This window comes from Sycon ciliatum, chromosome 9, assembly GCF_964019385.1.
Source record: "Sycon ciliatum chromosome 9, ocSycCili1.1, whole genome shotgun sequence".
In the NCBI taxonomy this organism is placed as follows: domain Eukaryota; kingdom Metazoa; phylum Porifera; class Calcarea; order Leucosolenida; family Sycettidae; genus Sycon; species Sycon ciliatum.
Genome location: NC_088651.1, coordinates 19944653 through 19959162, shown reverse-complemented (window position 1 = coordinate 19959162; position 14510 = coordinate 19944653). Strand labels below are relative to the sequence as shown.

Sequence of the window (14510 nt, the reverse complement as noted above, 5' to 3'; positions counted from 1 at the left end):
TTAGCTACATGTATACATGTATAAGTGTGTGTTTTAGTTATTACATTTTTATGTGACGGCGTTCCACTGATGACAGTCACAAGAAAACGTTATGGAACTTGACTTTCTTCATTTTTGCTGTTGTTATGAGTGCACAATTTATCTTATTTATTGCCATTTTACGACTATCGTCTCCTCGTCGATTGTTTAAAAGACATTTTGTCAGTGCAATTAGGAGTATAATAGATGCAGACATGGCCAGACAACAACGAGTTCATGGAATTTTTAAAAGGATTTTTATGTTATTCAAAATCGATTTTCGTGTTCAGCTCATCAGTGAACTGAGGGTACTGTGTACAAAAAATAGAACATTTTATAACAGCATAATTAAAAGTGTGAACAAAAAAGGAAGTGCTACAGCATTACATAATAGGTGTCAAACATAGTGCTAACATATATAACTGAGTATATAACTGAGCAAAAAGTCAGCTGTATTTTGTCACTTGTTATCACGTCCAGATTGTCTTAGTGTGTACGATGATTCTCACTTTTCTGTTTTGTGCCGTGCAAGTTATGTTAAGCAGTTGAAGGTTCTGGAAGCTGTATGTATTCGTGTGCATAATCCTGTTCTTTGTAAACAAAAGAAGCATGTAGTCGCGCTAAAGTTGTTCTCGTAGCTGGTTATCAGATGTAAATGTTGTGTCATGTTGCACTGTATACCTCATGCTTTGTGCCTGCACTCAGTTATATATGTTAGCATTATGTTTGACACCTATTATGTAATGCTGTAGCACTTCCTTTTTTGTTCACACTTTTAATTATGCTGTTATAAAATGTTCTATTTTTTGTACACAGTACCCTCAGTTCCGATACTATTCACTGATGAGTAGGGTCCAGCGGATAATGCCGGCATTATATTCGGCATTATACGACTATCCGAGCATCAGAGCATTATGGAGCATTAGAAAGGAACAAATCGAGCATTATGTGAGGTTTGAGCGGCATAACGAGTTTCATAGTGGATAATATCGGGAAATCCCAGGTGTTTGGCAACAATCGGCTACAATCATGATCATGAGATGTTGTCTGATGATTGCTTTTTGCCATGAAACTCTGAGTAACAACGAAAGAGCCCTATTTTACTCCTTTTGTGTACCTCTTGCGTACTGCGCTCAGCCCATTCCGGGCATTTGAGCACTATGCATTGTACCGGCGCATGACTTTGTGATTGTGTACAGACACGTAACACTTTTAGCAGTAACGCTACATAACTATTGCTACATAAGAACGTTATGATTGTAGCGATGTGGTCGGGTAAATGTATACAAGCCATTTGTGAAGCATGCCCAACCGAGGCTGAGGCAGTTCAAGTGACACAAATCCGGAGGAATTATTTACGAGGTTTCTTTTACTTTTAGAATAATGGAGAGCTATGGAGAAGACATACGCGAAGTGAATATCAAACAGATGAAGAAGAGTTTTCTAGTTGTGCCAGAGGCTCTGGCGATAGCATCTCTAGCGATACTGAAGTAGACACTGATGCATTGCTAAATTTGGACCAGGATGAAGGAGCGGCTGTAAACAGAAAGAGCTCGTTCCAAAAGAACTGCCTTCGCCGAGTCCAGCTCAGGAGGCTCGAAAAGAACTAGAATTTCTCATGGACTCAGTACCAAGTCGATTGCTCAGCAGCGCCTGTCTTACTTTCCTGATGAAACGAGTACAGTTAGTTGTGGACGGTTGTAATGCCAGGCCTACAGTCAAATGCTATCAGAAAGGAAGAGTATTGTGGCAAGCCATACGTCTACACACCATCTCAAGGAGAAGATGAGAGCACAAGCAAAGGATGTAGAGTGGCAAAATAACTTCTGACCACGTGTTTTCAGCATTTCCGCAAATGGGAGGGCTCTCTGGCATCTGAGATCGGATCTCAGGAGCTGGCCTAACGTCTCGTGTTTCAGATGAAGACATTATTCACAGAGTGGATGCAGTGACAGCTTGTCTGCAGGCAGGAATACTATTTGCCAAGATTAACTTCATCCCAACAATGAATGACTACCTGCAATAATGGTTTCATCTCTCACTACATGGATAATTAGGGGAGGGATTTGATACACCGACTATTCTGCCGCAACCCTGCATCAAAGTTGGAATGGAGAGCAATCAATGGAGAAGCGATCATGTCTTATAGTGCTAAGAAGTAGTGGAGCTCGTGAGAGATAAGGTGGCAACTTCAGATGTAGATCGATGATATGCATAATTTCCTGGAAGTTTGACAATGTGCAGACTTTCTTCCATTTTTGTCCCAAACCAAGAGCATTATAATATCCCTTGCTGAAGCATTATAATCAGCATTATAAGGCAGTTTTTGGAGCATTATGGTTAGCATTATACGAACATTTTCGGAGCATTATCCGCTGGACCCTACTGATGAGCGGAACACGAAAATCGATTTTGAATAACATAAAAAATCCTTAAAAATTCCATGAACTCGTTGTTGTCTGGCGATGTCTGCACCTATTATACTCCTAATTGCACTAATAAAATTGCTTTTTCCACGCCGACTCTTTAGACATTTTGTCCTTCTTCTTTTCACATTGTACATTGTAGATCTACATGAGGACAAGTACAGAATCGTGTAGTACACGCGGCGCCAGGATAAGGAGAGGAAGTGCAATGGAGTAGTGGAGTACTGTGTTTGCATTTTGTATTGCCTTTCACTCCGTTGTGTTTCTTTTGCCGGTAAAAGAGGCTTCATAATTTTCCTTTGCTCTGATTTTTAATTAGCATAATGGTGATATTTTATTGCAATGACTACTACTAGTAGCAACTAGTAGTAGGGTCGTGGACGCGCCATGGATAGCGGTAGGGACCGGCGGATGCTGCTCGAAAAGGTGGCAGATTCTGCTCGAAAAGCAGTGAAATTGGCAAAACCATACAAACCTTATGGCAGGCACTTGCCACTTACCTGAATTCTGCCCCATTTTTTTATCCACATACCAAGCATGCATGTAACTTACCCGAAAAAGTATCGAATTCTGCCAATTTGTCTGACGGCAGGACCAGGGAGTCGTAGCATACAAGGTATCTTACGACTCCCTGGCATGAAGGTTAAGTAGTCCGGCAAGTCAAAACGCGTAAGTATTGGCAATGAAGTCACAGAAACACTAGACTCAGTAATGATCGCGTGAAACTCAAAGTAAACACTTGACATTTGCGAACAATAGTACAATAAGTCATGTACATGTACGTTCATTCTCAACCTGACAACCAGGTCTTAGCCAAGTGACGATACGGATGCGACTCCTGGTGCACCCCGGACAATGTCCAATCATCATGGGCACTAGAATCCGGAAACGCCGGCCTAGTGTTATAGTGTCATACGACCACTGCGCCACTTGTAGTTTGTTCCCCAAGTTATTTGACTGAGAATCTGACAGTTTGGGTTCAAGTCCCACTATTTGGCTTCAGATGTTTCTTCTTTCATTTCTGTTTTTTTTCTAAGTTGAGGAGAAAGTTCTAAGTCCTCGGGCTAAGTGGTCAATAATAAGTGGTCAATATAAGCGGTCAATATGTATAGATTATAGACCGGTTAGGAGGTCTATAATCTATTTATCGTGTTCTCCACGCAATAGTTTCTCTTCATATACGACATATCCTTGTAATTCTAATATTTATAATAATACTATAGCCTATACCGCATTGTACGGCATTGCAGGATCAAGGTCATTGTTTAAACTAAGTTCAGCATCGGTAGCACAGTGGCTGGGTGGTAAGGAAGAGTGACTGAGATTCACATGGTTGTGGGTTCGAATCCCATCTTGTGTATTTCTGCTTTCTTCAAAAATTTATTTTTCTAAGTTGGAGAGAAAATTTCTAAGTCCAAGACAAATATAAGTAGACCGCTTTGGTACAGTATCAGGGAAATTAGTGGGGTCAAATACTAAGGCTGCGTTCGTTTTTAGCTACCTGGTAGAGTAGAGTAGAGTCACACTACCGATAGAGGTAGATGGTAGAGGCAAGTGTACGAACGCTGTTCTACCAGATCCAGTAGTTTTCACTATGTGTACGTGAAATGTTTCTTTTTTTTATGGAGTTGTGTACAAATCCTTGATCTTGCTGGAAATCCCGTAGCTCTACCAACTTCTACCGGATTCTACCAACTTTTTCCCGGTAGAGCCGGTAGAGGAAAGTAGAATCTACCCTTTTGAGTAGAATTTTTTTTCAAAAAACGAACACCTCTACCGTAAGAAGTAGTTTCTACCCAAACCTGTAGATAAAAAACGAACGCCCCCTAAGAAGGCGATAAATGCTATACTAAAAAGGTTAAAATAGCTCCTAAAGGTTCAAATTTTGGGGTTATGGCAAAGGAATCGTGATAAATAGGATATTGACCTCGACTTCGGTCTATTATGGGAAATATAGGCCTCGTAAAACACCTCGGCGGACCTCAGTCTTTTACTCGGCCTATATTTCCCATATAGACCTCGTCTTGGTCAATATCCTATACATATTTGACCGCTTAGAGATCACAAGTTTATGTGGGGGTCAATAATAAGAGAGTGATAAATAATTAAATAACATGCGGCGTGGAGCTGGTGAGAGAACTGCGCATGCGGAGAGCAACAGAGCCGTGATGGGGATGTCTAATAGTTCACCGTTCAAGATAACCATTCGCCACCTTCATTAATCAGTCCACACTGGTATACTATTGTGAAGTCCTGAAACACTGACTGCTCTCACAATGTATACCATATAGCGTGGTTGCCTGTTCGAGGTCATGCTGTTGCCTGATGATGGCTCAGAATGACCCTCTTTGTTGCAATCGACGATTCTTACCGTACTTTTAAAAGCGTTATAAGTGTTCGTGTTTATTGTAAAAGCCATATATACATGTATATATATATACATACATGTATAACGAAGTGCTCATTCTAACGAAGTATCTAGGAAAAATCTGTAGTTAAAATAGAAATCGTTTTGCAGAAATCGAGACATACATGTATACTGTTCTATTGAGCGTTGAGAATGCGTGAGAAGCGTTATCTTTGGTACACGTAAACAGGTCAATTTTGGGAAATCGTTATATACATGTACACACGAAAATCCGGTCGAACAAAAAAAGTGATTAAATGTCTCTACTCACGAGTTTCATGCTGAAAAGCAATCATCAGTAGACATGTACATGTACATGTATGCGCCTCGTTAGAATAATGGCTTTTACAGTACTCTAAGCAGAAGAGATCTTCTACTGTGAGACGTACCACTTCACCCTCGCCGCTATGCGCTGCATCTGCCACCCTGGTATCTCAGGCATGGTGATGGCCTGGAACAAGCGAAACTTCCTAAGCAGCTGGTTGTGTTTCCCAACACCATCGTATACCGTACATGTAGCAGTAGCAGTAGCAGGACGCGAATGATAGAGCTTTACTTTTTCTCTTTCTAACTTGATCTCCCTCCCTCCCTAGCTGCAGTCCTATCGATACCTGGTCGTAGGCTATGATCTCAAGACTTCCGGTCGAATGAGCCTCGCCAACCACATCGGCACATCGCCCCTACTCCCCTTTGTCTTGTTGTCCAGTGTCATTTCAGTTGTCCTCTTCCCCTGATTATTAGTAGGGCTTTGTTTGCTAGTAAAAAAATAACCACCTTTAGAAAAGATCTAATCTAAAAGTACCAGGCGTGGCTATTGCGCTAGAAAGCCTGGTGCGAAACGTATGCTATTCGTATTGCTATGATAACAACAAGCAATATGCAATAGAACTGTCACGTGGTCCATACACTACAACAGTACAAGTAGCATTTCTAATCTTTATTTTTTGGTCCCATTGGCCTCTTTGTTTTTGTGCAGCTGCACTGTTGAGCTTCCGATGTAAAATGAATGATTTGATAATACTAATAAAACAATAGCCTAGCATAGCTGTAGTGCACGACAATGGGCGTGTCACGGAACGCAACTTGGTTATGGAGCTGTGCATCTCACGTTATACAATGAACGTGGAGGTACACCTGACCGTTCACCGGTGGAGTTGTGACGCCTTCAAGCCCTCAAGAACCAAGGTCTGCCCTCAGTTACTCGCAAAACACTTGTACCTGTATTTGACGTGAAAACCAATGCAAAGAGACAGACAGCCCTGCAGAACTGTGTTCAACAGGGCTATCCAAGCTATCGACGGCCACTCACCCTACATAACCCTGTATCCCCTGCTGGTGCAGCACGGCTTGTACCGGATAGGCGAACTCAGCAAGTGCAAGCTACCAGTGGTTTTCTGGAGGTGCCTTCACGGGAAAGCTAGTGCCACGTTCTCTGGACTGTTCGTCAGATCTGCTGGCAGGAGAACCCGTCATCAGAGGTTCAGTGGTCTGCTCAGCCAGCCATCCTCCACTTGCTCTGGCGCTTCTCTGCCGTCCGTCGCAGGATCTGCACTCTGGAACGTGCTGCCGGATGATGTTGGGACCATAGAAAGACAGAAAAGGTTTAGCATAAGTTGCTTACCATATTGCTGCTCAGACTAGCCCGCCTCCTAGCTCTCCTTGACCACCCTGTCACCCCTGACACCCACTTGACTCCTCGATCAGATACTTTTTCTCTCGTAATGTTCAAATTCCTGTCCTTTCTTTTCTAAATGCGGTTTATCCATTCGCCTTCATATCATTGGGCCTAGTTCCCGTTTATTGTGCGAATTAAAAATAAACCAACCAACCAACCAACTCAAACTAGGAACTTAAATTAATAGAACTAGAGTAGTAGAGTAATGGTACATCGTGACATGTACTGTGAAAACACAAGCAACATGAAAGAGTTTGTACCAGCGCGGGGGGGGGGGGGGGGAAGCAAAATGGACTTGATGAAACTACTCTCTCGGCTAGATTGGCATAAGAAGAGGATCAAAAGTGGCATTCTGCTGCGGCCAGCACAGCCGGATTGTCAGCCAAAGCGCGGTTGGACGTCGGATGAGCGGCGCGATCTCCACTGAGGCTAGCATTAGCCGAGCGAACAAGAGAGAAAGAGATCCTTGACCTGATCTATTCAGACCAGTACGACGGACTAGGGCTCTTTTCTCTTGACCGAAAGCATACAGGCAACTCTGTTGAAAAGCACAGAAGCCGCTTTCCCGAATCTTCCCGAGCCACTCAAGACTACCGGCACAAATGACGCCTTAATTCTTCGGATTCGCTCCTCATACGAACGCCTCTTCTCGGCTCCATGTTTTCGGTACGTGTACTAGTATGTTGTCGGAAGCGTCTGCTGGTGGTTCGAACGCGCATACGGGCTAAAGACGCGAATGTCGAGGAATGTCTTCTCAAAGCACCCAGCCCATAAGGCCATACTGGATGCTGCCACGTCAAGGCGAGCGCTATCCGCTGAGATCGCTGTGTGGAGACGCAGGGTCTCTCCGGTGAGTGATTGCAGGGGAGGTTCGGTGCTCGTATCATGGGCCACGTCTTTGAGTTTGAAGATAGATGCTGTCAGGTGACGGAGGTCATTGTAACGCATACATGTACATGTAGGTGGTAGCCAGCAACACTGGTAATGCCTACTGCCAGTAGTGGGACAGGACTATCCGCGTAAAATGTATAAATCTATAAATCCGTTGATCCCCGAGCTGCAGAGGGTGCTCAATATCAGAGACAGAGCTTAGTACATAGCAGACTCAGCGGAGGACGTTCAGGTTGGTTGTAACTCTGAGTTTCATGCCGCTACTGGCGCTAGGCAATCATCAGACAACTGACATGTATGTACATCACTACATGTACATTGTACATTGGAATACCCAACACGTACGATGTACATGGTTGCACTAGTGCCAGTAGTGGTCTAAATGGGGCTGCCAATCAACTACAATCTCTCTCTGAAAAATGTACATGTAGACATGTCGTGTGTACATGTACATTTTTCAGACTACAGTAATAGTCCTATATGCCTATTTCAATTGTATGCTGTCTCATACATGTATGGGCCGCGAATGGTGGTGTCCCACCTTATACTAATGCTGACTGAAACCCGGTGATTGAAACCCGGTGATTGAAACCCGGTGACTGAAACCCGGTGACTGAAACCCGGTGATTGAAATAGCGTCATGTACATGTACATGCCTGGGGAAGAAAGCTTCATGTACCGAGCGTCATTTATCTCCTTTCTTCCTGTTGTTTTATTATGAATACAGTTTACAGTTTCAATTGTACCGAGCGTCATGTACATGTACACGTACGTTCGTAAAAAAAGTAAAGAAGTTATTAGTTCACACGTTCGCGCTGCCTCCGGCTATAATTGTGTTGCAGAATACAACCAGCTTAGGAAGTTTCGCTTGTGTCAGGCCAATCACTATGCCTGCTATACATGTACAATGTACCAAGTAACATAGTTTGCTGATGCAACGCCTCGCGCTTGGCGGCGAGTGTACATGCGCGTGACCTCCCCTAAATTAATTCAGGGCTCTTGGACTAAATACCTTGTACATGTAGTGCACCGCATAAACCTACAATGTTCCTGTCATGTACGTATTGGTCCTATTAGTATTACAACAACAACAGAGATAGACAATACGCCATATCCACAACACTTAGACGACGTGCACGTACTTACTGTGTTTACATTGTAGCTGCTTGGGTTTGGTGATGTCGTGCAGCTTCACAGTCCAGTGCCACTTGAATCCACTCATTCGACGCTGTCTGTTCATTGGCTAGCAAGATGAGGGGGTATGGCACGATCCAGACAGAGAGCATCACACTGCTGTCACTAGCGCTATCGTCCTCCAATAAATCTGTAGCACCGTCTTTTTCTTCCTCCATTGTTGTCAACTGCGTGTCACGACATTCATCAGTGGAGAAAGTGCATGAGAAACCCAGGCCAGGACCATTTACTACAATAATTTATTGTTTCCATTCGCTTCTATGTAATTGTGCTACACCGACCATTTGGTTCTTCAAATTCAAATAAAACCATACGTACTTGTACGTACCTACCTACCCAGAAAGCACCAATTCATTGCCCTAGTTGACGAGGAGTTTCTTCTTCCAGACGCCAAAATGGTAAGCTATGCAACGAAGCACCATGGATGAAATCGTTTCAGGCTGGGATGTCACGTGGCTGTCAATCCCTGCCAGAGAGGTAGCCTATCGATCTTGCTTCTTCATTCTGGTCTGTTTTGGTTTGTTTTCTATTCCACGGCCGCCGCGTGTCACCGTCGCAAACCATGCATTAAGGTGAACTTCTCGATCGAGCAGGTAAGACTGGTGATGTTCGCTTTGTGAGCAGCAATGCATTCTGCATCAGAACACTAAAACAAAGATCAATCCGATTAATTAACGACGTTCGTGCCTAGCCCTAGTGCAGAATCCTTGTGTCATGACCGGGAAATGGGCCAGACGTCCATACTCTCAGGATGTTGTGGTGAGATTGCCTACAGTACTCAACACCACAAGCCTAAAACGCTTATGGTAGACCGGTAAAGGGTTAAATGACGGAGGAATACCACAAAGGCAGAAGAGCACAGACACATCCGGCTAGATCAGTGTTGTAACGCTGCGGTCCCGGCGGTGGCGGTGCGGTGGCGGTGGTAGCTGCACGTTTGCACGCGAGCGCACTTCACTTGCTTGGTGGTCGACCGGTCGCCGAGTCCGACAGCGACTACACAAGTGCATCTAGACTGGCAAGAGTAGAGGCTAAGCTCGAGGGTGTCGGCTTGAGTTTAGTTCCTCTTTATTTCTGGTGCTGACAATAGGAGAGGAATAAATATCGTGAGCATGTCAGTTTGCACTCGCGAGTGGAACCTGAGAGGCTAGGCATTCGGAGAGGGATTTCTTTTACGACATGTTGCTCCGCTTCGATGTACATGTACATGTATCTCCAACCGCTGCTCTGGGCACTGAGTGGTCCCCGGAGTGAAACTAAAATGTTTGCTGCTATCACAGAGCAACACAAGCCCGTCCGAAAGAGAAAACGTCAGAAATTCGCCATGCTAAGATGAACACGCTATTGGACTTGCTCCCCCTCGTTCAATGTACGAAAGTCTACAACGTACATAATAGATCTACATGTATGACGAGAGGCAGAGGGTTGCGACAGGAAGAGGACGACTCTTCAACCTCGCATGTTACAATAATTTTGAAAGTTCACTGGAGACTTTTTTCGAGCTTAATTAGTACATGGGTCTTGTGGCAAAGCAATACTGCCAATAGAAGTACCAATATTCGTGTGGCAACAGCACAGCAGCGTAAAAAATTCGGCTGAGAGGAAAACGGGATGATGCGCAAGTAGTATGTGATTCTCCGCACCCTAAGTCAAACATGATCGGTTCGGTCCCAACATCAAGGGTGCGTTTACACGACAACGAAATACGACCTAAACGAAACGAAATCATTGCGTTTACTACTATCGTTTACACGACAACGCCCGAAAACGATACCTAAACGGAACGAAATGGAAACGCACTTCAAAGTGTTTTGAAACGTTTTCAAAACGTTTTCGTTCTCGTGTAAACGGTGAAAACAGTGAAAACGATTGGAAACGGAGCGCGGTCATGGAAACCATTCCGTGCTGGAGTATATTTCGCGGGAAATACCCAATCCTTGCGACCACCAGCACGTACCAACTCCAACTAACGTGTTACTTCCCGCCCTTGCGCCAAGCCAGCACGTGCTAACTCCAGCCTGATCGCCCGTTTTCTCTTTTCGTGTAAACGGTTCAAAACGATTTGCCGTTCTCGTGTAAACGGTTTGAAAACGATTCGAGGCCAGCCCGTTTTCGTTCCGTTTCGTTTCGTTTCATTTCGTCTCCGTGTAAACGCAGCCCAAATTATAATTCTCCACAGCCACAAGTCTAGTGTTTGGATGACAGCTACACTATAACTAATTACTTAGTGGTAGACAATCGCTGTCCATAAGCTAGTCCCTGGTTACAGGACTGCTGTTGACAGTCAATGTTTCCTTCAGCACTTTCCCATTTAAAATCCCTCAACCTTATCAACATCAACACGTGTACATGTATTAAGCTTCTGGGGAATCCTTTAAATAAATTATACAAAATACACATTATTATGAACGAATTTTGAGTATGTATGAAGATGAGGGAGTGGCAGGAGACAGTTGAAGACATGACCAAACATTGCCTGCAGCTAGATGGAGTGTCTGGTGTTTGATGGTTGTTCCCCGCCTTGCTTCGGGCCAAATGGAGAATTGCATGCGTTCTGTTCAAATCAATCATGATGAGCGAAAAATTGAAGACTGTTCAAGATCTGGTTTAGTTGGTGGACTGGTCTGTAGCGCATAACTTGTGGCCCACTGTTTTCCATGTACAACTTCGCTTATAACGACACTCGGCGGGGCATCAAAAAGGTGTCCTTATTCGCGAAGTGTCCTTATACCCGAAGTCTCATAACATGTATTACAGTGGGATGGGACTTTGCTCTGGGCATGGAAATGCTGTCGTTATTCGCGAATTGTCGTTATATCCGCAGTCGTTATATCCGCAGTCGTTATATCCGAAGTCGTTATTAGCCAAGTTGACTGTAATCAGTATGGGAAATTGAAAGTTTCTCTATTTGTCTTGCGCAGCAAAAAAAGGGATTCTGTTATGTTCTGATGTGTATAATTATGCGCATGTACACGTACACGTACACGTACACATACACGTCCATGTAGGTCCGCGCCATCATGGACAAGCGGCACAACATCCGAAATATGTCCGTCATTGCGCAAGCTGATGACGGTAAATCCACGCTGATGGAATCCATGGCCGCCAAGGCTGCTATCACCACCACCGGTGCGGATGGACAAGAATGCTGTCTGGAGAAGTCCGCGTAAGGAAAGCATTTACTTTCCGTTTTGAAGCTGGAGATTCTAATTCTTTTACGTAGTAGTGGGTGCGTTCGATTACTGCCATGAATCGCTTCATGAATGGAAACTCGTCGTTCGATTTCATGTCATGAGCTCTGGAATCGGTTTGGAATCCATTCACCCTATTCACATTGGGTGATATGAATAGCGAGGCATGATTCACGAATGGATTCAACATCGATTCGTGGGCATAATCACGGGCATAATCGAACGCACTCACTGAGTAGGACCTGGTTCAAGTCTTGCTTAGGTTAGAAGCATCGTATTCAAATAATTGTACTGTGCACATGTTGTATATTTAAAAAAGGATTCTCAAAAGGTGAAGGGATACTACTAGTATCTATCTTGGGAGGCTCTCCAAGCCAATAGAATAATGAAAATACAATTAGGTCTAAAACATTCACTGGATTGAGGGAACGACGTAAACGGGAAAAGTTTGAAGAAAAAATTGACTGTCACCACCAGAACTCGGACCGAGGATCTTTGCTTGTAGCTAGCGATGCTCTAGCCACTGAGCTATGGTGTAACGGTTATTCCAGCAGAGAACGCTCGACCTATTCTTCAGACTTCGTCATGTCTAAAACAGCTATTATATCGGCAAATAATTGAACGACATAAAACACCACGCTTCAAGAGTGAAATGTTTAGAGCAATCAGGGAGGGACGGGTGGGGACAAAATAAGCACGAAGAGAATAACACTCACACCTCCGAAGCTCTATCTGCCAGGCAGTGGTAGTTGTGGTGAGTTCTACAGTGATGACGTATTCTCGGTTTTGGCTCGTGGTAGATCTCAGTTGCACTTAGCTGTTTTAGAAACATTGTATATTCGTAAGTTGTTCGCTGAGCCATGTGTTCAGAAGGAAAATGTATTGTCCCTTCAGTTGTTTGGTGTTAGCCCCCCCCCCCCCCCCCTCCACGTAAGTGCTAAGAATAATGTGTATAATAAGTGATGTGGAGAAAATGATCATGATAATGCAATGAAAAAAAGTAAAGGTTCACTCAATCATACCAACTAATAAATTGTTCCGAACGTTTTCTCGTCGCAATTATCAACGGAACCTCGTGACTGAAGAAAATATTAAAATAGCAATAGGATTTACACACTTGGGGTGACAAAACAAAATATACAAGTAAGAAGGTAGCACATGATTGATAAGAGTATACTACGCTGGTAAGTGATAAATATACAGGTGAGAATAATAATATTATGACTGGACGTTCAGCAAAGCTATATTACACTGTGTACTGGCGTTTGCATTGTTGCGGTCGGCGATCATGTGCATCCGCGGTGCCCCATCGTCATATCACTGTCCTGTGAATTCATTGCGAGAGTTGGCAATCTCGGAGGGCCGGCTGTGAGGTTTTGGAGACGATGGTGGGCAGGACAGTGCCCTTGTATTTTCCTGGTTTTTTAGTGTTTTTTGTTTTTTGTTTTTTTTTCTCTCGTTTTTTGCGTTTTTTCACACATACAATTGTTTTCATTTTTTGGTGTTGTGTTCTAATCATTCGCCATGCCACTGTCAATTGTATTCTGTTTGCCCGTAAAGGAGGCCTTTATACTGTATATTGTGGCGATGTAGGGTAACTGTGGCGAGTACACAATTACTGGAATAGGGTTAAGTGTGGTAATAATTTCGTCATGTTCCATCATATTCTCACGGACAGGACACTGTACACGAACAAGCTACGATCAAAGCCCCATCAAGCCAACATTGCCTCACCTTTAGATGAGTGCCTGGGGCAGCACCGTTTAGCCACGCCGGCATCCCAGAAGACGCGGGCCAGCACCTCCTGATGCCACAGACATTCATAGCCAATTCCCAGGCGCTGATTTCACACCAAGCAATGTCGGCAATCAGCCACAACTACTGTATACACACACCACTGTGGCCAGTACAAAGCAGAACACCTATTCTGGCACTGAGAACATGTCCCCATCTTCGATTTTGGGTTTTCTTGAAAGATAAAAATACAAGGTTGAATATTTCCACTCGACCATGCTGAAATACGGCCAACCCCCTACTGCCAGGAAAGCTCGCCTTCCGCGACGTCTAGTCAGCAATTTCTACTCGAACACTACTCCCAACACTGCAGAATCTAGTGCATTTTTTGAATCTGACAAGGAGAAGCAGCGGTGACTACTTGTCTCTTTAAACGACAAGCATCTCCTTGCACCACCTACATTTTCGTGTGCGAGCGTTGATGCGAACGTGACTGAATTCTTTCCCGCAGTTAGTAAATTTCACACCAAGAGTGCATTATATCATGATATTGGACCTAATTCCAATATGAAATATGCCGTTGTGGAAGAGGTTCACATGGTGTTGTGATCTCTGCGGGGAGTTGTGTTATCTTGCAAGGACCGTAGAAAGTTTCTCAATTCCCTGCCACTTGTCGTGTTTTTGTTGTACTGTCTTGTGCACAGGGTCGTGCCTATGTACTACGAGATGAGCGATGCCGACATGCCGTTTCTCCAGGATCAAGAGACGGACGGCAACGCTTTCTTGATCAACCTGATCGACTCTCCCGACAACGTTGACCTAGCGGCTGACGTTACAGCCTCTCTCCGTGTCACCGACGGAGCCATTGTCCTGGTTGACTGCATCTCCGGTAATTCTCTTAAAAAACAATTAACGTATGCAGTATTTACATGCCATGGACCACATAGCTGGGATGAGTATTTATCTAAGACTGT

At 44.1% G+C, this 14510-nt stretch overlaps 2 protein-coding genes across 3 annotated transcripts in view; both read left to right on the top strand.

Annotated features, from left to right (window-relative positions):
* Nucleotides 1–14510, top strand: part of LOC135825017 (tumor necrosis factor receptor superfamily member 16-like) — a 112174-nt gene that overhangs the window by 52208 nt on the left and 45456 nt on the right. The window lies entirely within an intron of this gene.
* On the top strand, nucleotides 8698–14425 carry LOC135824678 (eukaryotic translation elongation factor 2-like; the record flags this gene model as incomplete). Its single annotated transcript, XM_065337390.1, is given in 4 exon segments — nucleotides 8698–9009; nucleotides 9184–9204; nucleotides 11620–11777; nucleotides 14241–14425. Coding segments are annotated over 4 exon segments (367 nt in total), but the record flags the coding sequence as incomplete, so codon positions are not given.